The 27,532-nt window shown below is 41.5% G+C and overlaps 2 protein-coding genes across 35 annotated transcripts in view; one reads left to right on the forward strand and one right to left on the reverse strand.

The window, feature by feature from the left end:
* Positions 1 to 27,532, reverse strand: part of LOC120789870 (NACHT, LRR and PYD domains-containing protein 12-like) — a 1,168,582-nt gene that overhangs the window by 2,422 nt on the left and 1,138,628 nt on the right. For 6 of the 23 annotated variants that reach the window (XM_040126985.1, XM_040126984.1, XM_040126980.1 and 3 more), the window contains 11 exons: positions 13,117 to 13,266; positions 11,838 to 11,957; positions 11,358 to 11,507; positions 10,079 to 10,198; positions 7,410 to 7,645; positions 5,401 to 7,189; positions 3,218 to 3,394; positions 2,162 to 2,335; positions 1,655 to 1,828; positions 709 to 882; positions 202 to 375 (listed from right to left, as the gene is read on the reverse strand). In XM_040126985.1, the coding sequence (XP_039982919.1) occupies positions 202 to 375; positions 709 to 882; positions 1,655 to 1,828; positions 2,162 to 2,335; positions 3,218 to 3,394; positions 5,401 to 7,189; positions 7,410 to 7,645; positions 10,079 to 10,198; positions 11,358 to 11,507; positions 11,838 to 11,957; positions 13,117 to 13,266 (3,438 nt within the window). Of the gene's footprint in view, positions 1 to 201; positions 376 to 708; positions 883 to 1,654; positions 1,829 to 2,161; positions 2,336 to 3,217; positions 3,395 to 5,400; positions 7,190 to 7,409; positions 7,646 to 10,078; positions 10,199 to 11,357; positions 11,508 to 11,685; positions 11,781 to 11,837; positions 11,958 to 13,116; positions 13,267 to 13,432; positions 13,486 to 27,532 lie in introns of those variants that run through there. The other 17 variants (XM_040127000.1, XM_040126999.1, XM_040127005.1 and 14 more) reach the window with 12 other exon arrangements.
* Positions 14,395 to 27,532, forward strand: part of unm_hu7910 (un-named hu7910) — a 38,171-nt gene continuing 25,033 nt past the window's right edge. For 9 of the 12 annotated variants that reach the window (XM_040127049.1, XM_040127053.1, XM_040127051.1 and 6 more), the window contains exons 1-5: positions 17,443 to 17,771; positions 17,856 to 17,921; positions 21,151 to 21,339; positions 23,387 to 23,431; positions 24,403 to 24,471. In XM_040127049.1, the coding sequence (XP_039982983.1) occupies positions 17,597 to 17,771; positions 17,856 to 17,921; positions 21,151 to 21,339; positions 23,387 to 23,431; positions 24,403 to 24,471 (544 nt within the window). In that variant the 5' untranslated portion in view covers positions 17,443 to 17,596. The other 3 variants (XM_040127061.1, XM_040127054.1, XM_040127052.1) reach the window with 3 other exon arrangements.

The raw sequence follows: 27,532 nt of genomic DNA on the forward strand, positions 1-27,532 counted from the left end.
AACCCAACAGGACGCAGGTGAACAACAGTAAAACACAACATTAATATTAATGACAACATGATGCTGCTTCTTGACCCTGCCTACAAACCTCTGATTGGTCGACTGTTTCTCCAGCTGGAGGATAAAGATGTGAATTATCACAACATCAGAGCAGTTTGAATCATATTAACCTCAGCACAGAACTAAAACATGGTGTCTGACCTCAGAGTCTCCAGTCTACAGTCTGGACTCTCCAGAAAACCACACAGCAGCTTCACTCCTGAATCCTGAAGGCTGTTGAGACTCAGGTCCAGTTTTCTCAGATGGGAGGGGTTGGACTTCAGAGCTGAGACCAGAGAATCACAGCTGGTTTTTGACAATCTACAGCGACTCAACCTGAATAAAGATTAAAATGTGACGTTAGAAGACAAAGTTCCTGCTTGAAACCGTTCAGTGTTTCAGAATCTGTTCAGAGCTGAAGAAGGTTTAGAATGTAGAAGTTTAGAAAATGGAAACTCCAAACACCTGAACCCAACAGGACGCAGGTGAACAACAGTAAAACACAACATTAATATTAATGACAACATGATGCTGCTTCTTGACCCTGCCTACAAACCTCTGATTGGTCGACTGTTTCTCCAGCTGGAGGATAAAGATGTGAATTATCACAACATCAGAGCAGTTTGAATCATATTAACCTCAGCACAGAACTAAAACATGGTGTCTGACCTCAGAGTCTCCAGTCTACAGTCTGGACTCTCCAGAAAACCACACAGCAGCTTCACTCCTGAATCCTGAAGGCTGTTGAGACTCAGGACCAGTTTTCTCAGATGGGAGGGGTTGGACTTCAGAGCTGAGACCAGAGAATCACAGCTGGTCTCTGACAAACTGCAGCAACTCAACCTGAATAAAGGAAAAAAAATATGCAGATAAAATAATGTATTAACCAATCAGATTTGTCCTAATTCCTGAAAAATTAGTAGTGACTTTGTCCTTCTGTTATTGTGGATCGTTACTAGGATACACCATCACCATTCAGTCTGTCCAAATATAACACTGACTCTATAAAGGAATATTTTCACACCACTGGTCTGTCACCATGTTACTCAATTTAAAGAACTGCCTGCATACTGACTATACGCAGGTGTGTGTGTGTGTGTGTGTGTGTGTGTGTGTGTGCGCGCGCTGTGTTATTGGATTTGGTGTTGAAAATTGTGGAACCTCAATAGTCTTTGTACCGACTTCCACATTTCTGGTATTACAACATACCTACACCACAACATACATATAAAACTATCTCAGCAGAAATGCCAAATAAACAATCTGCAGTTAATGGAGTGAAACTTATGAAAGCAACAGTGTGTCCTTTAAGCCTTCTTCTTTCTACAGTTTATTCAGAAAACATTAGTCTCCTGACTGTGAGAAATACCAGTGTGTGAGTTCTGGAGGTTTCATTAAAGTGAGCAGACATTGTTCAGGACAACTGACTGAAATTAGCTCAAACTGAAGGAATAATTCTCAGTCTCAGATGAGAAAAACTGAAAATGTGTCACCACGACAATTTAAAATGTAACTGATTCATTCAAAATGAATGGATTCAAGTTATGAAGATAAATTAGTTTCAGTTGTGGATTAAAGACATAAGATCTACAACAGTAACAGACAGTGAACTGACCTCAGAGTCTCCAGTCTACAGTCTGGACTGTCCAGAAAACCACACAGCAGCTTCACTCCTGAATCCTGCAGATTGTTTTCACTCAGGTCCAGTTCTCTCAGATGGGAGGGGTTGGACTTCAGAGCTGAGACCAGAGAATCACAGCTGGTTTTTGACAATCTACAGCGACTCAACCTGAATAAAGAGTAAAATGTGACGTTAGAAGACAAAGTTCCTGCTTGAAACCGTTCAGTGTTTCAGAATCTGTTCAGAGCTGAAGAAGGTTTAGAATGTAGAAGTTTAGAAAATGGAAACTCCAAACACCTGAACCCAACAGGACGCAGGTGAACAACAGTAAAACACAACATTAATATTAATGACAACATGATGCTGCTTCTTGACCCTGCCTACAAACCTCTGATTGGTCGACTGTTTCTCCAGCTGGAGGATAAAGATGTGAATTATCACAACATCAGAGCAGTTTGAATCATATTAACCTCAGCACAGAACTAAAACATGGTGTCTGACCTCAGAGTCTCCAGTCTACAGTCTGGACTCTCCAGAAAACCACACAGCAGCTTCACTCCTGAATCCTGAAGGCTGTTGAGACTCAGGACCAGTTTTCTCAGATGGGAGGGGTTGGACTTCAGAGCTGAGACCAGAGAATCACAGCTGGTCTCTGACAACCTGCAGCAACTCAACCTGAATAAAGAATAAAACATGTAGATTAAAAATCATTTATAATCCAATCAGATTTGTCCTAATCAATGAGCTTTCCCCTAAAATGAGTAGAGTGACTTTGTCCTTCTATTATTGTGTTTCAGTAGAAAATCACATTCTTTTCCAGCCTGTCTGGAAACAACAGTCATATGTCATATACGCATTTAAAGGGCTTTGGTGGCTGTTATCATTCCTGCTGTCCATACTGACTGTAAAGTGGTCTCTTCCTGACGCTGTGTCTACACAGAAAGCATTTCATCCGTGGCTTTCAGTCATCCACCTCATGCACATCCTACAGCGCAGATATGCTCCTATTTTAATCAATCCATCTGTCTACACAGGGTACACGAAGGCTCGTGTTGTACTCGCCCTATACGCCCACGAATGTGACCCAAACCATAATTTTGCATGTCTTACTTGTACAGCACTTTTAATTACAGGTAACAAAGTGCTTCATGACAGTCAATATAAAACGGGCCGACAGAAAAAAGTCAAATAACACAATTAAACCTTCGGTTTCCATCCTAGAAATGCTCATGGGGGGATGAAAGTTCATAAATGTAATATGAAAGAGAGCTATAATATGAAATGCAGGGGAAGGGATTCTGTGTCGCGTGGCTTTGCTGCTCTTCTGTTGGTCCAATAAACTATCATTCATATCCTGTAAAGAACTCCGGGAAGAGACCACAGAACTCTGATGCTATTTATTTATGAGGTTTCATAAACCGGTGATGAAAACCAACATTGGAAAGTGTTGTAACTTCAACCTTTAGGGAGTGGTAATGCATCCTGCCCTTGCCATTCACTCAAGGATGAACTTGATAAATATAGAACAACTACAAAAGCTCCGGTCAGTGAACTGACCTCAGAGTCTCCAGTTGACAGTTTGGACTCTCCAGTCCAGCAGACAGCAGCTTCACTCCTGAATCCTTCAGATCTTTGTTTCCACTCAGGTCCAGTTCTCTCAGATGGGAGGGTCTGGACTTCAGAGCTGAGGCCACGACTTCACAGTGAGTCTCTGAGAACCGACAGCTAGAAAGTCTGTGATTTGAAAAAAAATATAAAATCTGTTATTACAAAAACAGAAAATCTGTCATAAAAACAAAGGGTTAATGGATATGATGACAAAACATAATTAAGTCATAATTCTATTAACACATTCCTGGTTCAGCTAATCTCATCGTACTGTGTTTGACATGAGACAATAATTCTCAACACTCTCTCTCATACCTGCAGACTTTTAATGGGGATCTTTATTTTGTTTTACTCCTGCAGATGAAATGAGATGAAATGAAAGGGGAAATGATTTTACATTTAGGCTTTCATAATGTCCACAGTCTGTGAGTGTGATTTGATCCCCACAGTCAGAATGAAGCCACCTCATTTAGAAAAACATTTTCACTGTTTATTAGGAGAATTATTTCCAATGAATTAGACTCAGTCAACAATTGAAGATGATCTCTCTTTGGTGGTTACCTGCTACTGTCAGGTGCTACTGTTAGCGTCCATACAGAGGTCAAATTTGGTGACTGTTGCCAAACGGGGAAGAAATGAAACCTATTGCTTCACAATAAAGATTAATGAAGTCAACGTTGTGTATATAATATCTGATTTGAGGACAACAAAACAGAAAAGGACCAAACAGCGACAACCACCGGGACACACTCTAACAATGACCAATGACAATGAATCCTTCCAATACACTGTACAACTGTTTACAAACCTGTATATAAATACATTTTTAGACGTGCACGACAGATGAGTGTATGATATTTGTTGTCAACATTTTTCTCTGGGAATTTTAGAAACTTATTCAGCACAGAAACACAATAAAAAAACCTACAAAGCTGCACTGTTTTCACACAGTGTCATCAGAAAAACGTGACATTGACCTTTGGTGTGTATCAGAAGTCTGAATTCTCCCATTCTGCTCTTATATATTCAGACCTCTGTTCTTGGCTGAAGCTGTGCATTTCCTGATACGACTCTCCTCTACACCAACAAGACAGAAAACACCTGAGAGTTTCTGTCTGATTTAACACAATATATGGAAAGACTTTGAAGCAAGACCATGAAACTTAACAAAAAAGAAATAACACAACTTCATCTGTCAAAATAAAAGTTTAATTTATAAGCAACAACTCTTGGTCTGGTGTGACCACTAGTTAATAGTGGCTAATGTTAATGCTAATGTTGGCCTACTGTAACGTTGTGTACATGACATTACTGAGTCGGTTCACTAATTTGATGACTTTTCTCTGCTTGTGCAACTGTTACACTATGTTTTAGCATTAACTTTTATGTTTGCTGGTACCACAGTGGCTGCTGTTCAGCAAAAGCTACATACTCACTTTAAATGTTGAGAATTAAACCATGTAAAGCAGCACCTTTAATTTGAGCAAAGTGTTTTGTGTTTCATTTGATTTAAAAGGTGGTGAGGTGTCCCCTAACATCCTCCATGCTCATTATGACTTCAGTAATCTTCTTCAGTAAACTTTTAAAGACACCTTGTAGAACCTGCTCATTATACCTTTACTGCATTCACTGTTCACTTTAAAACACTGTTGTCTGCTGTGTGACAAATTTGTAGTCTTCAGACCGAACCCACACTGACTCAGGTGACATCACCTGAGGGCATTTATCAGACTTCACACAGCTCCCCTCTGGAGACACTAAAGGTTTAATACTACTGTTTTCTCATGCAGTCGTACTCCCCAACACCTGGAAACACACCGAGGTTGAAGATCATCGGAGCCTCGCTTTAGTTACTTTTACCAACTTTACATGAAACCCACAAATAATCAAAACAGCATAAATACAAGGTTAACAACGTAGAATCTAACAATTAATTAGGAATAAAAAGAAAAACTGTTTTCATTAACTTAACAGCAATAATCACAACCAACTGAAAAAACAACAAAAAAACATAACTAACCTGTAACTTTTTCAATGTAAATCTAAAAATAATGAGAATAATTTAATTCCTGTGTATATATACTAAACAATCTACACTGATTGATGATATTAATGATCATGTCTGGACTCACCGAGCCTTTCTGCAGTTCCTCACAGCTGGGATCAGTCTCTGTAGTCCCTCCTCTGATGTGTTGTACTTCTTCAGGTCCAACTCATCCAGAACCTCCTCTGAAATCTGCAGCATGTAGGCCAGAGCTGAGCAGTGGATGACAGAGAGTTTCTTCTTTGATCTGTTCTCTGACTTCAGGAACTCTTGGATCTCCTGATGTACTGAGCGGTCATTCATCTCCATCAGACAGTGGAAGATGTTGATGCTTCTGTCAGGAGACACTTTGGTTTTCTTCTCCTTCAGGTTGTTGATGGTTCTCTGGATGATTTCTGGTCTGTTCTCTGTCTGACCCAGCAGGCCTCTTAAGAGTCTCTGGTTGGACTCCAGAGAGAGACCGTGAAGGAAGCGAACAAACAGTTCCAGGTGGCCATTTCTACTCCTCAGGGATTTTTTTACCGCTCCCATCAGGAAGACATCCAGGGTTGAATAAACATAGTTTTTCCCCAGGAAGTCCTTCAGTACCTTTGTCAACCTCTTTGTGTAACAGTGGAACATGTAGACTGCAGCCAGAAACTCCTGAATGCTCAGATGAACAAAGCAGTAGACTGATTTCTGGAAGATCACACACTCTCTTTTGAAGATCTCTGTACAAACTCCAGAGTACACCAAGGCCTCTGTGACATTGAGACCACACTGCTCCAGATCTTCTTGGTAGAACATGATGTTTCCTTTCTCCAGATGTTCAAACGCCAACCTCCCCAGCTTCAGAAGAACCTCCCTGTCAGCCTCCATCAGATACTGTGGACTTGTCTCACGTCCCTCATCATACTTGTGCTTCTTCCTCTTTGTCTGAACCAGCAGGAAGTGTGAGTACAGGTCAGTCAGGGTCTTGGGCAGCTCTCCTCTCTGGTCTGTAGTCAACATGTGCTCCAGAACTGAAGCACTGATCCAGCAGAAGACTGGGATCTGACACATGATGTGGAGGCTCCTGGATGTCTTGATGTGCGAGATGATTCTGCTGGACAGCTCTTCATCACTGGATCTCCTCCTGAAGTACTCCTCCTTCTGGGCGTCACTGAAGCCTCGTACTTCTGTTACCCTGTCAACACAGGTAGGAGGGATCTGATTGGCTGCTGCAGGTCGGGACGTTATCCAGACGAGAGCCGAGGGAAGCAGATTCCCCCGGATGAGGTTTGTCAAAAGGACGTTGACTGACGACTTCTGTGTGACATCAGACACAACCTCCCTGTTGTTGAAATCCAGTGAAAGTCTGGTTTCATCCAGGCCATCAAAGATGAACAAAACTTTACAGAAGGCGAGCTTCTCTGCTGTGACCTTCTGTAATGCTGGATGGACAACATGGAGCAGCGTGACAAGACTGTGCTGCTCATCTCTGATCAGGTTTAGCTCCCTGAACGAAAGCAGAACCAGCAGACTGACATCCTGGTTTTCCAAGCCCTCTGCCCAGTCCAGAGTGAACTTCTGCACCGAGAAGGTTTTTCCGATGCCAGCGACGCCATTGGTCAAAACCACTCTGACGGGCCCCTGCTGGTCAGACAAGGATTTAAAGACGTCGCGGAGCTTGATTGGAGTTTCATGGAGGGTCTTCATCTTGGAAGCTGTCTCAAGCTGCCACACCTCATGTTGGGTATTAACCTCTTCACTCTGTCCCTCTGTGATGTAGAGCTCAGTGTAGATCTTGTTGAGGAGGGTTCCACATCCTGCTCCATCAGTTCCTTCAGTCACACGATCACATCTCCCCCTCAGACTGATCTTATGTTCATCTAAAACCTCCTGCAGACCACTATCTGCTACAAGAGAAGAGAATTTCAGACTGAAGAAAGAGAATCTGCTGATTATTTTCATCAGCTACATAAAAACTAAAGATGAGCAAAGAAGAGGTTTTCAATTTTCTGGTATTTATAATCATCTTAAATGCCAAATCTGTTTGAGACAACAAATGACACTGTAGAAAACAAAAAGTCCTGTTTTCAGAGATGAAGACATCAGCAGACAGATGTACAGTCTTACTTAGTACAGTGCTGTTCTGACTGACTCTCTGCAGTCCAAGTCTTGTTCTGGATCTTTGTCCACACTGGGGACAGGGGGACTCTCCTGATGAACCAGGCTGGTCCCAGTATGAGGTGATGCACTGTCTGCAGAACCAGTGTCCACAGCTGGGAGAGACTGGATCCTTCAGGACGTCCTGACACAGAGCACAGATGGACGGCTGCTCCTCCACAGAAACACCACTCCTCTTCCTCTCTCTGTGAAGACATTTCTTTATAACTAAACTGTCCGAGTCACAGGTTGTCATTTGTGTTTTGATTGGTTGCCAGCCTCAAGAGGGCAGGTCCTAAGTAACATGTGCTGGCTTGAGGGCCGACACCAGAGGAGGAGAGGGAGAGAGAGGAAAAGTAGTGGAAGACAAGTGGAGAGTGGCGGCTGCTTCTTTTTGAGACCTTAATGGACAATGAATGAAAACCCTCATCCCTGAAGTTTTTCGGTTTCATTTCTGTCTGTGTTTATTTGGCCTACATGAACCGAAGCAAGTGCTGAGCTCGGTGCACGATTGGTCGCATGAGAAGAGGAGCATTCTGGTTCAATCACAAACTCAAGTGAGAGGCAGTGTGGTGATCAGGCGGAGCGACTGCAGGAAGTGACCTTCGCTCACCGGGGTTCAGGTAAAACCTGCATCCTTTCCTTGTTGGTGGAAATCAAGGTGTTGGGTTTCTGTTGTGACCTGTTAGTAGCTGGTACAGTCCTAAGACTTTGATTGAATCCCCTATACCTAAAAGCTAATGATTTTAGCAGCACTTCCTGTGCTGTGACAGAATGTTTTGTTGATCGTTGTGAACAAATATCCAGATTTTGTTCACAATGTCTAGCAGCTCAGAAAGTCACAGACGACAGTAAAAGTTGGGCCACTTCTGTTTAAATTCAGGTTTGTGCTCTTTCAGCCGTCTTGCTCTCATGAATATATCTCAGGGCTTGTTTCTTGAATTTCTAAAAATAAAGGTGTTACCAATGTGATACCATTTTGCATGGAGGCTCCATACACAAAATCAAGGTATTGTCATGATAATGTATCTTTTAATGAATGTTAACTTTTCAGAGGATAGTTTTATTTGTAAATTATGAGCTTGATAAGGTTGTTTGTTACATTATGGCAGTATTATTGCATTAGACTGAAGATAACCGCTGCTCTGCCTAAAGCGTGCTGTCGCTGTTTTGCTAGCAAGCATGGCCGCTAGAATTTGGCTAGCGTGGCTACCAATGGCCATATCTGATCATTTGAAGGCCACTTTTATTCAAAGTATTTGTGTACATGTGATTAACTGATGATAATGATATAAACAACTGTTAATCACCCCATGAAATGGCACTCGAGACTGGGAGGGGGGGCAACAGACTTTAAATTAAGTTTTTCGGTGTAGACTGAAGAGAATTTATTTTCAGAAAGCAATTCTCCACGCCATGAAAAAATCTTCATCACATTATTCTGGTGATAAGGTTAGAAAATGTGCATAAAGGGGCCTGTCATCAACCAAAGACTTTTATGGTAATAATCATCTTGCCTCTTTCAGCCATTTAAAAGGTAGATTCAGTCTTCCTCGTAGTCACTTTTTCCACTACCTACAGGTAAGAAAATGTATATCTTCCCCGGGCGCCTTTTATGAACGCATGCCTCTAGCTCGCACCTCCAAACATTTAACATCGCAGTCGGTCACTATCTTTGAGGGGAATATCGCCTCTGAATATCTCACGGATGCATGGGACAAGGAAACTGGGCCTGAAATGCCTCCTGAGCTTCGGGCAAAAGGTAGATAAAGGATTGTTCTGTTATTGCGAGACTTCAGCTCATACAATTTAAAACTATGCACCGTTTTACTATTTGAAGGTCAAGCTGAATAAGATTTACTCCTCCGTTTCCCTTAAATGTGACAAAGGTGATTTGGAGAACAGGACATTCACTCACCTGTTCTGGTCGGGCCCCGAAGTGCATAAGTTCTGGGTCGAGATATCTCAATGGTGCAGTGTAATACTTGGGAAGCAAGTCACCCTGAATGTAATTTTGCTATGCTGGGCTGTTCTGAATATTGCTTTCAACTACCATATGAGAGTCAACTGGTTCTGAGGATACAATTTCCTGTTTATACTTGGAAGAGATAAGGTACTCCATGTCTCAGTGTTACACTAACTTTGTGAAGATTTGGGACCCTTGTGGATTATATTATAGGGCAGGGTGTCTAACATGTGCATCTATGCAGGTCTGTGTTCTGAGACACATTGAATATCATATTTATGGTTTCTACCTGTTTCTCTCTTCGTTCCCTCTTGGAGACTGTTCGTGGTTCCTCTGGTTCCTGAATGCCCTTCTAGACATTTTGATGTAGTAGCAGTGGGTATTGCCTCCTCAGCTTTTTTGGTCTGCTTGACAATTTACAATCACTATTGTAATAAACTTGATATATTCTGACCCTTTTGGGTGGGTGGGGGGGTTTAGGGTCTTTGTTTTTGCTCTTCTTTTTTCTCCTTTTTTTACTTGTATGTGTGTTTTGCAAACTAGAAAAAAAAATTTTAAAATATTTTTTTTAAAAAGAAAAAGAAAATGTGGGTTGCCGTTCCGGGGTAAACGTCAACCTCTGCTAAGAACTGAATCATCTTCAGGTCACTTTACAGTAGAAACAGTCTCTTACTTTGTGTGTGAGGGTCCAGGTTCATTACTGAAGTCAGGAGGAAAATCTCTGGACCGGTCACTCCTCATAGATGAGCAGCTGAATCCTGGAGACCCTGATCTCAGTCCTTGGTCCTGAACTCTGCAAACACAAACATGTTTTTATTCATATCACATCAATCACTGAGAAATGTTCTGATGACAAAGTCATTTTGGGAACGATCAACTGACGTCCTGCGGTGACGTCACCGTCTGGCCCCGCACACTATACCGAAGGATGGAAGCAACACAGTAGCATCTATCGACAACACTTTTGCGTCAATCGGTCGTAAAATGCGTCCAGTCTCCACCTGTCGATGACCTGTCTCACATCAGCTCTAAAGAACCAGAGTGATACAAAGGCAGGATGAGAGAATCAGCCGTCTGTGACCCCTACACTGCCACTGCTCAGCTGTCTAAACGTAGCATCCTGTATCCTCAACCTCAGCTCCGCTGTTTCAACATCTGGATCTACAGGTTAACAATCCTCCCCTTACAGCCCTGGGAAAAATGACAGGGACACAAATCAACATCATGAATAAAACAAATGGCTGCTGATGTGTCTGCACTTCTTGTCCATATTGATTCTTTCTCTTGAGCTCAGGTCCATCTCACAGAAGGAGGCCGGTCTGTTACTTATTGGGACTACGGCAAACACCACATCCTGCTGCAGGCTTCATTTGATCATGACGTAACTTCACTGGAAAGGACAGTTTGGCAGAGTTACATCTTCATAAATATCAGTGATGGTAAAGACAGTTTTGTGTGTAATTAAAGGATCATTCTGGTATTTTTCTACATTTTTCTTCTTGACGACAAAACGCCATAGGGGACCTGAACCAACAGTGTGTCAGTCCGTCTCTCAACACTGTCTGATTTCTCTACTCTGTCTGTGGCTCTCACCTCCAAGCCCATTGGTTTAGCCTCTAAAATGATCCCGCAAAGTCTTGTAAACTCTGTTAGATCCCAGCTTATCAAGGTTCACCAAAACGTTGCCCCCTCATTCTGTGGCTGCTTCTGTCCTCCACCACGGCCCTTTCATTACTGATATCTTTACATCTCTGTCAAGTTTATCCGCTGGAGTAAAAATAACCTAAATGAAAAGAAACAAGCAACCTCAGCAGTCAGTATTAATACACTGAAATGGCAGAAGAACCAGGAGGAACTTATTTTCTGCCGACACTACGGCAACTGTTACAGGCAGAGACGTCAACTGCAGGACCTCAACACACTAAACACACACTTTGTAGCAGGTGTCTTACCTTGTGTCTGAGGGTCCAGGTTCATTACTGAAGTCTATAGGAAAATCTCTGGACCGGTCACTCCTCATAGACAAGCACCAGGATCCTGGAGACTCTGATCTGTCCTCCTCTTCCTCAACACAAACACTCATCTTCTGGACTTCGGTCAGTCTGAGAAGGAAACCAGGAACACAAACACACACGTAGTTTTTAACCTCTTCCTTTTCTTTCAGTCTCTCTGTGTGGACAGAAGTTCATCCTGACTCTTCTTCTCTCTCCAGTTTACAGGGAGAGAACTGACACAGAGACTTTGACAGTAAAATCAGAATAATGTTGTATTAACACTCACCCTGCCTCAGCCTTCACTCTTCCTCCTTCTGCACTTTTCCTGCTCCAAACTTTCGGCCTTATTATATCGGCCTTTAAAAATCCACTGTCATTCAACCTCTACTAAGAACTGAATCATCTTCAGGTCACTTTACAGTAGAAACAGTCTCTTACTTTGTGTCTGAGGGTCCAGGTTCATTACTGAAGTCAGGAGGAAAATCTCTGGACCGGTCACTCCTCATAGATGAGCAGCTGAATCCTGGAGACCCTGATCTCAGTCCTTGGTCCTGAACTCTGCAAACACAAACAAGTTTTTATTCATATCACATCAATCACTGAGAAATGTTCTGATGACAAAGTCATTTTGGGAACGATCAACTGACGTCCTGCGGTGACGTCACCGTCTGGCCCCGCACACTATACCGAAGGATGGAAGCAACACAGTAGCATCTATCGACAACACTTTTGCGTCAATCGGTCGTAAAATGCGTCCAGTCTCCACCTGTCGATGACCTGTCTCACATCAGCTCTAAAGAACCAGAGTGATACAAAGGCAGGATGAGAGAATCAGCCGTCTGTGACCCCTACACTGCCACTGCTCAGCTGTCTAAACGTAGCATCCTGTATCCTCAACCTCAGCTTCGCTGTTTCAACATCTGGATCTACAGGTTAACAATCCTCCCCTTACAGCCCTGGGAAAAATGACAGGGACACAAATCAACATCATGAATAAAACAAATGGCTGCTGATGTGTCTGCACTTCTTGTCCATATTGATTCTTTCTCTTGAGCTCAGGTCCATCTCACAGAAGGAGGCCGGTCTGTTACTTATTGGGACTACGGCAAACACCACATCCTGCTGCAGGCTTCATTTGATCATGACGTAACTTCACTGGAAAGGACAGTTTGGCAGAGTTACATCTTCATAAATATCAGTGATGGTAAAGACAGTTTTGTGTGTAATTAAAGGATCATTCTGGTATTTTTCTACATTTTTCTTCTTGACGACAAAACGCCATAGGGGACCTGAACCAACAGTGTGTCAGTCCGTCTCTCAACACTGTCTGATTTCTCTACTCTGTCTGTGGCTCTCACCTCCAAGCCCATTGGTTTAGCCTCTAAAATGATCCCGCAAAGTCTTGTAAACTCTGTTAGATCCCAGCTTATCAAGGTTCACCAAAACGTTGCCCCCTCATTCTGTGGCTGCTTCTGTCCTCCACCACGGCCCTTTCATTACTGATATCTTTACATCTCTGTCAAGTTTATCCGCTGGAGTAAAAATAACCTAAATGAAAAGAAACAAGCAACCTCAGCAGTCAGTATTAATACACTGAAATGGCAGAAGAACCAGGAGGAACTTATTTTCTGCCGACACTACGGCAACTGTTACAGGCAGAGACGTCAACTGCAGGACCTCAACACACTAAACACACACTTTGTAGCAGGTGTCTTACCTTGTGTCTGAGGGTCCAGGTTCATTACTGAAGTCTATAGGAAAATCTCTGGACCGGTCACTCCTCATAGACAAGCACCTGGATCCTGGAGACTCTGATCTGTCCTCCTCTTCCTCAACACAAACACTCATCTTCTGGACTTCGGTCAGTCTGAGAAGGAAACCAGGAACACAAACACACACGTAGTTTTTAACCTCTTCCTTTTCTTTCAGTCTCTCTGTGTGGACAGAAGTTCATCCTGACTCTTCTTCTCTCTCCAGTTTACAGGGAGAGAACTGACACAGAGACTTCAGAATAATGTTGTATTAACACTCACCCTGCCTCGGCCTTCACTCTTCCTCCTTCTGCTCCGACGACTCAAAATGGAGACTGATTACTTTACTGAACACTTTCACTTTCAGTTTCTCTTCCACTTTCATTTAGAAGAAATTACATGTCTGTCTACATGTCGGCGATTGGTACATACACAAAGATGTATTGTCATTCATATTTGTGTATATTGATGTTTCTTCCAGTATTTTACATTTTCATTCACAGTACGGTTTCAATATTTCGCCTTTGTTTTATTCAAACAGACCAATGATAAATGTCATTTCCAGTAACATATATATGGAAATGCAGCCTCACCGTCAGAAACAGGTTAAAAATCTTATTTATTTTGAAACAGAAAAAGAGAGTAAGGTGTTTATTTTTCTGAACATTTGGAGCTCAGCCCTGGGAGTCATTTATCACATCCAACTACGTTCCTTTCAAAATAAACTTCATAGGAATTGTTATCTAAAAAATGAAGTCAGTTTGCATCTCATGCATACTCTGTGTTTAATTCAACAAAGAGATGCATTAATGTAATTTCTTTAAAAAAAAAAAAAAATTTACCCCTTTTTTTTTTTTTTTGAAATTTAAGAGCAAGAGTGCCCCTCAAATGAAATCTAAGTGTTGAGCCTTGTATGTGATGTAAGGTTCCGTTTTCTTATTCACGCTGTCATTTACATTAAAAACTATGCTTGTGGGCATTAGCCATACCAATAAAGTTTATTAAAGTGATAATGATTATTGATCTCCGCCCCAGACGTTTAAAAATCCTCTTCCTCCTCTGCCACGTTTTTGCTCCTTTCCAAAGAGAGGGACGACACTGGGAAGCTGTACGGGAATATGATTGGTCCAAATTCACGGGAGCCCGCCTTTAGTCCCGCCCTCGTGCCGATTCCGTGGCTCCGATTGGTGGAACTCGAAGTCAATTACGGTTACTATGGACTTTGGCTTTGCTCGTGTCCTAGCGGGGACGTCAATTTGGTCAAATCGTCGATACATCAATGAGAGCGCAGAGCAGAAGGCGAACCGGAGCTTGCACTTCGCTCATGCTTTTCACATAATTACAGCGAAGGTAGCTTCTTACTTCGTAGCTGCATACTTGAAAAACCCACAGTGGGGAGTTTACGAAGCAATGGCCCAAAGGAAGAATCCCAAAACCCAGTCCAAAAAAGGTCAGTAACGTTTGCTAGTTTCTCGCTAGAGTTCGCGACGCGCTTTTATGTCATCTATACAAATTTCCATTTCATATTTAACAATTTAAAGTTGTCCTCTCTGTCTCTGTTTTGCTGACGCACAGTCAGCAAGACAAGATTGGAGATGATCCGGGAATAGTGAAGATACATTCATCGTTACGGCTAACACACTAACCACAAACAACCGCTTTCTCAGCTGGTTCTTCTTCAGGCAAAAGTGCGTCTTGCAGGGCGTCTGGACGCAGTGTTGACCACCAGTCAAACTTAAGATTTTATCAAAGTAAATACAATTTGTGTATTTTACCTATGCCGAACTGGGTAGCTGCTCTTATTCGTGTAAATGTCCCGATTCGTGTTTTCTTAGGTGTTTATCTTGCCACCAAATAATAGCATATTTAACTGGCAAAATTTTGAATGGAGTCTGGTTTGACGTCCGGGGCTAGTTTAGCTGTTTTTTTTCTAGCTGTCAAAATATCCAGAACATAGAGGGGTTAACCTACCCAACTGAACTAAATGATTACGTTTAAAACGAGGGATGCTCTGTCTGATTACTAGCTTGCTTGTCCAGCGGTATCATGGAAGTGGCCCTGGAAATGACGGTAAGCTAACCTAGCTTCCATAAGTGATAGCCCGCTAACAGTAGCTAACAAATTACATTTTTTTTTAACAGACAGCAGGTAATTCTTGATATTCCTGTGTTATTTGTGTGTTTTTTAACCAGGTCCAGGGATGGAGAAGAGAACAAACGCAGATAAACCCACTTTACTTACCTTATTTACACCTTTATGAGCCTGACATAGAGCATTCAGGTTATTCCGCAATCATTACAGATGAATCGTGATAATGAATAAACATAAAGAGGAAAGAAAACCATATCCTTGTTATTGTAAGTATGTTTATGTTAGTCTTGAGTTCAGTGGCCTTATCATACTCGCTTGCACTTACATCAGATGTGTCGTGATATTTGCACAGTATGCTAATAATAAAATTATGACATTCATAGTTTACACCTGGGAAAACCAATTTAATTTAGTTTTAAGTTGAAGAAATGGAAATACTCTTCTTATAATGATTACTGGAGGAGCAATAGTTTACAAAACTTTGTATTCACTGCTTCATTGCTAGATATGGAGAATCTACATTATTAAATAAAGAGCTTTTTTTGGGCTATAAAACTAAATTAGGCCTAGTACTAATAATGGATGTGTCAGGCGTCCGTAAAAAAATTAACATTAGTGCTTGGCATTCACATCAATGATTTAAAACTCAGCACTGTGTCTGTCTGTCTGTCTGTCTGTGTGTGTGTGTGTGTGTGTGTTAGGGGGAAACTTGAAATGCATATAACCTCTGCACCACTGACCTACCTGCAGTATGTATGGGAATGCAAGTAACAAAAGCAGGCAGGTGTCATGCAAATGCACAGTCAGGTTGTTCTATATCATGGCTTAATTTGAGAAACTATCTACAGTTAATGTTAATGTTATCCCTTTACTTTAGTATTGTTTGCCCCCTCTACTCCCTTTTTACTTTTACTTAAGTAACATTTTGAATGCAGGGCTCTTACATGTAATAAAGTATTTCGACACTGTGGTATTGATACTTTTATTTCAATGTAATTCAGTGTATAGCGCCAAATCACAACATAAATTATCTCAAGGCTCTTTACAGAGTAAATTTAAGACCTCACAGAATCATAGAGAGAAAACCAACAGTTCCCATTACGAGCAAGACCTTGGCCACAGTGGAGAGGAAAAACTCCCTTTTAACAGGTTGAAACCTCCGACAGAACTGGACTCGGGGGGGGGGGGCGTCTGTCTCGACGGGTTGGGTCGAGAGGAGAGAAATGGGGGAGAGAGGAGAGAGAGAGACGAGGACCAGCTGTATATACTGTTGTAGTCAAGCCCCGTCAGACTAACAGTAGCAATGATGGCAGTAATAATTAATAATAATAATGGTAATAATAATGGTAATAATAATATCAATAATGAGTGTTGAGTAGTGCTGGCAGATCCAGATGCTGCAGCTGTGGAGTCAGAGATACCTGCAGAATGAGGACAGAGAGGAAAAGCTAAAGTAAAAGATCTGAGTAGTTCTTCCACCAATGAAACGTGGGCTCTGAGAAGATGTTACTGCTATTTTGTACAAATTTTTAAGCATTTAATAGAATAAATTATTGATCGATGATGAAAATAAATGTTAGCTGCAGCCCTACTGACATCAAAACTGCAAGGTGACAGTCTGCCGTGGTAAAGACCCGACTCGCTGTTTCTTTAATTAAAGTGACATATCCCACAGCTGAGAGAGACAGTACCACGCACAGCAGTCTGCGTGTGTGTGTGTGTGTGTGAACAAACAAGTGTCAAGGTTATTTGGTGGGTTATTCTGTCCTCTCTGGCATGTGACACACACACACACACACACACACACACACACACACACACACTGAGCGTCACTGGGTTTGTCAGCTCTAATAATAGTGTGGATCAGGTTCTGGATGGCCAGTAGACTGCAGCCCATCACAATCACTGGGCTGCTGGGAGGAAGAGGAGGAGGAGGAGCTCTTTCTGTGGTCCTCCTACAGTAGTTCGCTGCTTTTTGTTTTTGCCATTATCTGTTTGCCTGTTTGGATGATCAGTAATTTGGAATATTTTTTCTTTCGGATTGTTTTTATCACTTTTCCTTACCTACCTTCTTTTTTGTATAGCTTTCTTAAGGTCATTTGTAATCTTTTTGAGAAGTTAAATCTTTCTTTTGTCTTTTTTTCTATCATCTCTCAGTTTGGTTTTATCTTTAACGTTGCAGGTTCATCACTTTTATTTTCTAAAACTAATATTTTAATTTATTTTGATGGTGGTTTTTGTGTGACCCACTGTATATCGCTAGCTGAGAGGGTTTGTCTGCAATTGTCCCGGTCTGGCTTTGTTCTGGCCTCGCTTGGTCCTGTTTTTGGGTTCAGCTAAGACCTGGGAAGGTCCATGCAGCGCTACCGCCACTTTGGCGCCTCCTACTCCTCCTCCTCGCTCTCCTCAGCTCCCGTAGAGGAGGTCCATGATGATGAGGAGGAGGTGTACACTGAAGAGGTGTATGAAGAGGAGGAGGAGGAGGAGCCGCTGATAGAGGAGGGAGTGCAGGCTGTGGTGGAGGACACAGGTAGGGTTGGTGTATGAAGGAGGTATGACCTGGTTTGGTTCAGTTTGGGCTTGGTTCTTATCTGGCCTGGTTTGGCTCATTTAGGAGTTGTTAATGAGGAGGAGGTCCCACTGACGAAGGAGGAAGTGACACCTGGTGTCTCGGAGACAGGTAGGAAAGGATTATGAGCTTGGTTTGGCATGGATTGGTTTGGTTTGGCATGGTTACTGGCTGTGTTTATGAGGAGCGAAGCTCAGTGATACATTGCAGGATATCTTTAGGACTCGTTTCTTTTGTAGCTTAATATAGTTTGGTTTGTTGTGTTTTTTTTTTATTGGCCTGGTTTGATTTGGTTTGACCTTGTACAGTGTGCGGCATGTTTTCAGTGCAAACTCAATGCATCCTGTGGCTGATTTTCACAGTAAAAAGCCCTTCAGTGAGGAGAGTCGTGTATGGATTTGACTTATTATAAGGTAGCCAGAGGAAATTTTAAGTGATATTGGATCTGGGGAAAATTCAGATTTTTTTTTTCTTTTTTTTTTTTTCTCTCATGGCACGGTTTCTGTTTCTGGTCTGGTTTTTTAGGGGGGGTAACCATGACTTGTAGAGGCCAATGTGGCTCAGCATAATTTGTACTAGTATGGTTTGGTTTTACATTGATCTAAGTTGCCTTACAACAGCATTAACCAATCACAGCTGCCCTTAGGTTATAGAGTTTTGAAGTGGGAGAATCTGCTTATAGCAGAAGTATTTTTCCCAACTCTGAATTCCCATTTAATTTATATTTCCTTTAAATAATCTCCTCAATGTTCTTCGGCGTTAAAACATAGAGGTCTCCTGGATCATTAAACAGGACTAAAGGTTCATGTTAATGCCATTATTTTTAATTTATCAGCTTTGTTTCGGAGAAATCGTGATTTGGTGTGGTGGGTGGCTCTAAATACATGCCTACGAGCCCTTTGCGGCCATTACTATGGAGATGAATCCAGTTAGGTTTTTTTATTTTACATAAAACAGATGCAGAGCCACAACAGTTATTCGATTCATTGAATCTATCATCAAAAAAATAACTTTTGATCATCGATTTTTTTTAATTTTTCAAGGAAAGATGCAAAACATTTACTAGTTCTAAAATTACAACAGAAAAAAGCTTCTTCTCAGATATTTGGATTATACAGCTTTGTTTTTTTGTATATGATAGTAAACTGATCATATTTGGGTTTTGGACTACTGGTTGAGTAAAGCAAGTTACCAGAATAGATAACTGTGTGAATTGTAAGGGCATTTTTCACTATTTTCAGACATTTTTAGACAGAATGAATAATCAATTAATTGAGAAATAAATGGGACTTTTACCTCTGGAACTTAATGGATATACATCTAGAATAGCTCCTTTGCAACTGTATTGATTGATATCCCATTACTTGCATTAACACTACTTTAAATAACAGCACACGCGTTGTTAACAACCCTTGACGATGTCTTTGACGACGCTTGTTGCATCACTGCTGTCCCTGTAATCACGGTAAAGAAACCTTTCTCAGGCTACAGTGCTTTTAGAGACGCTTGAGCCACACACACGCATTGAGACCAAACTAAAAGTCTCATAAAGGACAGGGCTATTTGTGGAGTCTGTCTTGAGCATTAACGCCATTAACTAGATGCAATGGCGGTACAAAAGCAGACAGCTGTTGTCATTAGCTACAGCCATTTCAGTCCTAAGTAGTGGAGGATGAACAGTTGTTGTCAACTCTTGACTTTCACTGCTCTCTCTCTCTCTTTCTTTGTCAGGGTCATGTTGACTCTATGTGTCTTGCTCTATTCCTGGGTCGGCCTGCCCTTTGCAGCTCCTTCCATATTGTCTCTTTCTCCCCGCTGGCCTTCTGCTGGGGTTTTTTTAGACTACAGCCAGGGCTCCAATGTGCCCCTTTTTAAAAGTATCTTTCTAAAGCATTTAAATGTGTTTGTAAAAGTATATCAACGGCCTGAATTCGTGAGTAGGACTTTATCGCTTCATGTTCTGAAGGAAACCCTCTGATTTAGATGCGTTGATAAAGCACAAGTTTGATTATCAAAGAGTTCAGATCAATTTCTTTACAAGATTATGACTGAAAAAAACAGACCTTTGTGCATGATACTTCTCATTCTGATTAAACCCAAGACATGATAGATTTTAGTCTTTATATTTCTCCAAACTAGACGTTGAAAGCCAATGAGAAAGTCTTGAATATGATCCCAAAGTCAGCCAAAGTAATCCAGACTGTCCTCAAAAAAAAAAAAAAAAAGTGTGAAGCTTTAATTTTTATCGTGATGAACCACAGTAAACGAGACATGCGTAAAGGTTCACTGTAGCTTGACAAATGCACAACTGCATCCTGCGGTCTTATGAAACTTTGGTCTCTATCCTTTGAACAAACTGCCTCTGCTGGTGACCATGCAATGCAGTTGAAAGCTTAGGACAAAGCTATTAAGTGGAGCTCGAGTGAAGATCATTTTGCTATAGACCGAGTTTTGGAAAAAATACTCCCACTCAGATCAGTCAGCCGACATTTCAAGACCTTATGTGATCGTTATACATAGGAACTGGGTCAGGTGGGTATCGCCACCTAAATCCTTCAATCCATTTTTCTGCGCAGAAAGTGTCGATTACTTTAAAATGTGTACTGCTTCACACCTTGATACAATAAAAAACATCCAGTGTTTGAGGAAGCGTTCCTTAGCATGAGAGGCTCATACGTGTTTTTCCTATGTTAAATTCAAGGGATGTGCGATAAGGTTAAAATCCTCTTTCACAGTTTGTGTTTTATGTCACAGTGTTGAAATATTAAGTCTGGAAACTAAACTGAGAAATTGTTAATGGACATATTAACCTGACAGGATTATCTGCTTTGGGTTAATTAAGAAAATTAAATAATTAATAATAACAATTAGTAAGTGGTTTTTAAACATTTTTATTATCTCAGAGTATTTTTTTTTAATATATATATATATATATTTTATATACATAAATAAATAATCACCCTCCTCCAGTAAATTAAGTAGTTTAACAGTATTTTTTGTGTTTTTCGTTCTACTACTCCAGACAGACTTTCCAACAGTGGCTTCTGACTTTTGCGCTGTAGTTTTAAGTCTGGGATTTTTGTGTGATCTTTAGTACTTTTGCCTTTTGTGTGAGTTTAGAAATTAAGACATAAATCGGTGTCACAGGTTTCACCGTGTCTGCTCAATCTCTCTCTCTCTCTCTCTCTCACACACAAACACACACACACTCACGTAGTTAACTCTCAGGTAAAACTAACCTAACCACGGGTCACAAACCACACACTGACTCCAAACATACATCGTCCACATGGCCTTGGACTAACTTTAACACAATGTTCTCTGTGTCCGATGTCCTCAGAGGCCAAGACGCCGCCGGTGGAAAGCAAGAATGGAAAGAGGACAGAAGGAGGAGGAGGAGGAGGAGGAGATGGAGGAGGGGGTGCTAAATACTCCATGTTTACCTGGTTTGTGGTCCTGGCGCTGCTGGGAGTCTGGAGCTCCGTGGCCATGGTCTACTTTGACATTGTGGACTATGACAGTGTCATTGGTAAGCAAGATGATGACTTTAATAACCCTGTGATATGGTGTAGTTTTAATGTGCAGCTTAATCACAGGTGACTGCAGTGTCATCAGTGAGTACAGTACAATTAATCACCAGCAAGGTAAAGTGGAAAGCTTTAAAAAGAAACAAATACACTGAGATTCTCACCTTGCGGCCGTTTTTAATGTTATCAGTTACACCTGGGATTTTTCTGCTATGACGAGCCAAAATGTCTTCTGCGAAAAAGGTTTACTATCATTTGGTACCAGAATCTGCAGTTGGACTTTGAGGTACATAACGAAGTATCTGTTAAAACCAACTAACCAGAGAAACCAGAATATCCGCTGATATTTAGAGCATATAAGAGTAGAGTTGCTCCAAATAAGCACAGGCATATTTGGGTGTTGATATGAGTACTCTTACAAACAGCTTAGGCCATCATCAGCCTAATTGATGCTGGCGCAACTTGTATTTATTAGCTGTTGTCTTTTACGCGCTCCCGGTGATGGTTTAAAAGTAAAATTAAGAGCTTGAAACTGCAAGCCGTCTTTTATTTTGGAGTAGCTCTTATACCAAATAAGTGATTTCATTGTTTAACAAATCTCAGTTTATAGTGTATTTTTGAAAACCAAGATGTTAAAATCGTACAGAAGCACAGTCCATGCACCAAAGATAAAAGTTTGGAGATGTTACCTTGTATTGATGACTTAGCATCTTATAATCACGAGATACAGTTAGCGCCATAAGTATTTGAGCAGTGACACCGTTTTTGTAATTTTCGGTTAATGCAATATTTTAGTTAAACCCCTTGAATTAAAGCTGAAAGTCTACACTTCAATCACATCCAAATATATATGGACCTAACTGTATGTATGTCACAATTAAGTACATGACAATATCCTTATAAATGGTGTAAAAAAGTTCTCATAATTACATGATAAAGATCTAGTAATTTGGTACTATTTTTTTTAGTCTTGATTCTTCTTTCTTTGAATTGTGTTTCTGTAAAGTTAAACTCAACACAGCACAATGTAATCTAAAAATGTGAGCAAAAGGCCTTCACAATACAATGAAATGAAATTGTTGTTTGACAAATAAAGACTGCGAAATCTGCAGCAGTAAAACAGTTGATGTTGTGTTGCTCCATTTGCTGGCCTGGTTTCAAGTTCACCACAGCGAATTCTCACACACAGACACACGCGCGCACACACACTCGGAGAGAAAGCAGTGACTGTGTTTGTCAGACATGTTTCATTTCTCAAAACTTCATCTTCTGTTTGACCAATAGTCTGCTTTGTGTTTGAGACTTTGTCGAAGAGCTACAACTGATTTCCTGTTAAAGAGTGAAATATGAGGTTAAAGAGAACGGTGTCAACCGGGTTTATGATGTATGGAAACAAAGTGAAAGGAAATGACCTGTGAAAACCAGACAATCGTTAACTGACGTGAACTTTGCTTGCTCTTCTGTACTTCTTCTCTGCTCTGTTTGCAGTAGTTTGAGGGGTAGCATAATATGGTAAAGTACACAAAAAGAACAGTGGGGCCTCGTTCAGAAATGTTTTCCTGCAGATGTCAGGTTTCAAGGTCACCACCAGGTTTCAAGGTGATGAAAATTAAAAAAAACAACAACAAATAAACAGCTCTTTTGAAATGTAAAGATAAGATATTTTCTTGATTCCAGTTGTGTTTTATTCGTTGTTTTACTGCCTGGACCTCGCCAGAAACCAAATAAGATTATCTGGTATCCGTTTACAAGGGGCCCTGGCTGCTCAAAAATTTCGTTGTTCCCTACGAGCTTTTAGGCAAATGAGGAAACACTGATGAATCTGACAAAAGTCCTTCAAGAAGTGAAGATCAATCCGTGCGTAAGCACGTCAGAAGAAAAAATGAGACATCGCGCAGCCCCGTGTCTCTCCTGTAATTGCTTTGTCCTGATTCAGTCCTCTCTCACTGCAAACAAAGGTGAAGATTCACTCTTATGGCTTCTCTGTCTTCATCCCTCCTTCTTATCCTCTTTTCTTCTTTTCTCTCTGTGTGTTATCTCTGCATGCAGCCAGAGCTAAGGAGTTTCATATGAACTTTTCTGAAGTTTTACAAGGTACGGTGTCAAGATTTAAAACATGCAGTAATGTAACTGGATTGTCACCATTCCATCATTTCACATTGTGAATCCATGAGAGCGGATGTTGTCACCAGCAAACCAGCATATATGTTATGGGCAGATAGGATAAGATGGGGTAGAAAGAGTTAAGGTAACAGGTAAGGTAGTTACGAAACTGGTTAGAGGGAGAGAAGGTAGTATTAGCTGCATTGACCAGTGAGCGGAAACAACACCCGGGGGCTTGTGAACAAGGAACAAACCGAAAGCGGACTAATAATAGTTCTTCAAATTAAGACCGCGTTTCCCATCGGCCCCTGTTGCTTCCTCTCCTTATTTTCTCAAATACCTTTCTGCTTTAATCAGAAACTAAAGCGAAAGTACTACATGTACCATTAGACAAACTGTCTCAGGACACAAATCAGCGGCTCTGCCACTAGTTTATAGCTTGTTACTGTAATACGTAATATAATGAAGTAATGTGTCCGTTTACTTGTGTCACCAACGAAACGATGGTGAATGATAGTAATGGCGAGCGCTTAAGTTGGGAAAAAAAACTAGAGTGGCGGCGGCGTTAAAGTAACATATACGTGTGCACTCTGGACCAGTTTAACCAGCCGTCTAGAGCTTCAGGATGGTGATTCGACACCTTATCGCCAGCCGACACAGAGACTGGAAGCGGTCGACTGGCGGCTTGAGTGGATTCACATTCTGTGTTATTGTCTGACAGACAGCAGGTTCGTCAGCCACATCCTTCCTCATTCTCCGGCTTCATTTTGAGCCATTTTGTTGTGTAAAGTTTCAGGCTCTGCTCAGGTTTAATATAAATCTCATTCTCCTCATTTCAACCCCTGTACAGGCACATTTTATCACACTCTATTTGTACTTGTTTGTATTTTTGTAAAGGCCAGTTAGCAGGACATTGTATATTTATGTCACTCAGCCTTCCTCTCCTCCTCTTCCTCCTTCAGGTAAACTGACGGCCTACGACACAGACGGAGACGGAGACTTTGATGTGGAAGATGCTAAAGTTCTGCTCGGCAAGTCCACTTTAAATCCTCTGTTCACTGTCTGTCACTGTGCCTGCCTTCAATCTTGAAACACCCGAAAGATGCGGTTTACAGTTGTGTCCCAGTGTCTCGGTTTTAAACGGCGACCGGTAACTCTGAGCACTGCTAAAGCAGTGAGTGAGATAAGGCAGGTCTGTGTGTCACAAGCGTCTGTGATATCATCACCTGTTTTGTCACCTGTATGAAAACAGAATTGGTAGTGTGCCTGAACGCTGAGGGGATGCTCATAGCGAGAGCGGATCCACTCACTCTTTACTTAACTTCAGTGTTGGATAAGTCACATACAAGGTGATTTTGTCCCTTGTGTCTTTTCAGGCTGCTAACGTGTGATTTAACCCTCTCAAATTAACTGCAAGTACACATTAACACTGAGTTGGCACTGAAAAAATTACATTTACTGTTCCTCGTCCTGCAAGTGTGCCTCAAATACATCCGGGAGTTTTACTACAAATTTTTGGGCTGTTTCCACAGACAGAGGCCAACCTTGACTCGGCATACTTTTCGAGAAAAATATCGAGGTAAACGTTGTTGACACTTGAAAACTGGTCCAAATGGTAAAGAGGAGAACCTCTGGGGAGGCACCAAGCAGTCATTCTGTGCTGAGGGGAAGACTCTCTTATCTAATTTTTAATGCAACAACTCAACAACAGTTTGCGAAGTGGGTTGCTAAGTACGCCAACGCCTCTGGATTTCTCTGCTCCGTCTGATGCAGTCGCAGGGGTCATTTTCTGTGTTAACCTAAAAACGTTGATGATGATAATAATAATAATAATAATAATAATAATAATAATATTCCAACATCAACCGACAGCAATGGCTGTTCTACTTGTTTCATTTACTGTATACAGTGCCCCTGTTTTCAGCCGCTTTCATTGATAACCTTAAACAGAACCTTTTTTTTTCATTTTGTTTTTGTTTTTTTTTTTTTTTGGTCTGCTTCTTCAGTTTATATCTTTTTAATTAGCCCAACAGTGGGTTATCATCATCCTTGATAACCTATAACTGCATTTTTCTTAGACAAATTATCAACCAGTCATGTGTCAGGACACATTGGAATAGAATCTCCTGTGAATGAAAGTCGTAGCATGCAAGCACCGGGTGGTAAGATAAGTAGAAAGGATAAAATCTAGCAGGAGGCTGTGCCACAGACGGAGAGGTTTTGTACAAGCTTGACATGCTACATCAATGTATTTACAAGTTAGATATCTTGAAGAATGGCAGCAAAATCACATAAAAACAGAAGAGATGGCCGCCTCTGTTCCTTGTTGTACGGCACAGACCTTTGGCGAGCAGACAGGCAGTCAGAGATCGCCTGACGAGACTGAGACAGGGAGTTAAGGCTTATTTACTGTCAATGGTTCATCTGCGACTCTAACTCACTATCTTTCTCTTTGTCCCGTACCATCATTCTTTTTTTTTTTTTTTTTTTGTCCTATTTCCGTTACGGTTGTTCTCCATTCCTTCCCACCATCCTTTGTTCCTTCCCTACTTGCTTCCTTCCTGCATTCCTTCCATCATTCCTTCCTTGATGCCTCCTTTTTCTCATTCTTCTCATTTCTTTTTCTTTCACCATTAACCCCTTTCAACCTTCCTTCCCTTTGTGCTTCCCCCTTGTTTCTGCCTCCCCCTTCCTTTCCTCCCTTTCTCCCCTTTTCATTTCCACCTCCTCTCCCATCCTGTTTATTTTTCTCCTTTCCCCCCTTTTCTCTCTCCCTCTCTTTTTCGTCAGGCTTGACCAAAGATGGCGGTGGTAGTGCAAATGCCGAATCGCTTGAGGAGGTTCTTGATATTTTAGCTGAGGAGGGCTCTGATTGGATCTATGGCTTCTTCACCTTCCTCTATGACGTAGTGTCCTCGCCCATAGAGCGGGGTGAGGAGGAGGAGGAGGAGGAAGGGAAGGAAGCGGCGGCTGAGAGGCAGGAGGAGGGCGGGACGACCTCCTCTGATGATGAGGAGGTCAAAGGGGTCATACTGGACCTCCAGAACCAATAGGAGGACAGGAAGCAGAGCAACAGCCATTAGCAAGGCTCCCTGGTCCCACTACCGACCAATGAGGACCAGGCTGGGACGTACTGTAGCCCAGTCCAGCTGGAGGAGGATGGCAATGTGTATGTTGTGGTGCAGGGTACCTGATGTCTGGTTTCCACTGCAGGACCAAACTGGGCGGACTGGCCGTACAGTCCTTTTTAACCGCAAAATCACAAAACTCATCCCATAACCTATAAACGGAATTTAAATAGCCTGAAACTATTGATTTGTTTAAACAACACGGCAATTTATTGGATTGATTAGCTAATATAGTATTGGCCTGTATTGGCTTATCACATATACTGACGTCCGTGTATATCCCAGAGTGACGAAAAAATACACTGATTATTTTAATCACATTTTTAAAAGAGAAATTCACCAACGCTGGGATGTCACACAGAACCATAAACATGAATGTGATTTCACATATTTTGGCTTATTAACTACAAATGTTCCACACCTCAGCCTGCCAATTTGTAAACCATTGAGTCAGTTTTCAGATCGATATCCAGCTGGTTTTGGGTTGTTCATATGAAAAATCAACATTTATCAAAGTGAAACTAAGATGTTCAGATGTTAAGACATTCCATCCCAGTGAACATTTAGTTGCCTCTGTTTTTGTTGTGGTACAGTTGTGAGCATGGGGAGTATTTTTAAAACACAGCTTGTGTGTTGTGGGATGCTCTAAAATCAGACATATCAGAAGGAAAATCTTTTACTTATTTTTCCGCCAGTAGGTTTTTGCCCTTCGTGCTATTTGTGCTATTCGAATGCTTCTCCGGGTCTGTCGGGCTCCGTCTGGCCCTGCAGTCTGGCGCTGTACATCTTGTCTTGTTTGCTGATGCATCTCTACGGCGTGGCTGTCGAAAAGAACCGAGAGACTGCGTGACAAATTACCATCAACCACCAAACGAACGCAGGCAGATCTTGACCTTCTAGCGGCGACTCTGGCAGATTAACAGACTCTATTTGGAGGTCGTGTTTCGTTAAACCAGTCCAGTTG

This window comes from Xiphias gladius, chromosome 5, assembly GCF_016859285.1.
Source record: "Xiphias gladius isolate SHS-SW01 ecotype Sanya breed wild chromosome 5, ASM1685928v1, whole genome shotgun sequence".
NCBI classification, from domain to species: Eukaryota; Metazoa; Chordata; class Actinopteri; order Istiophoriformes; family Xiphiidae; genus Xiphias; species Xiphias gladius.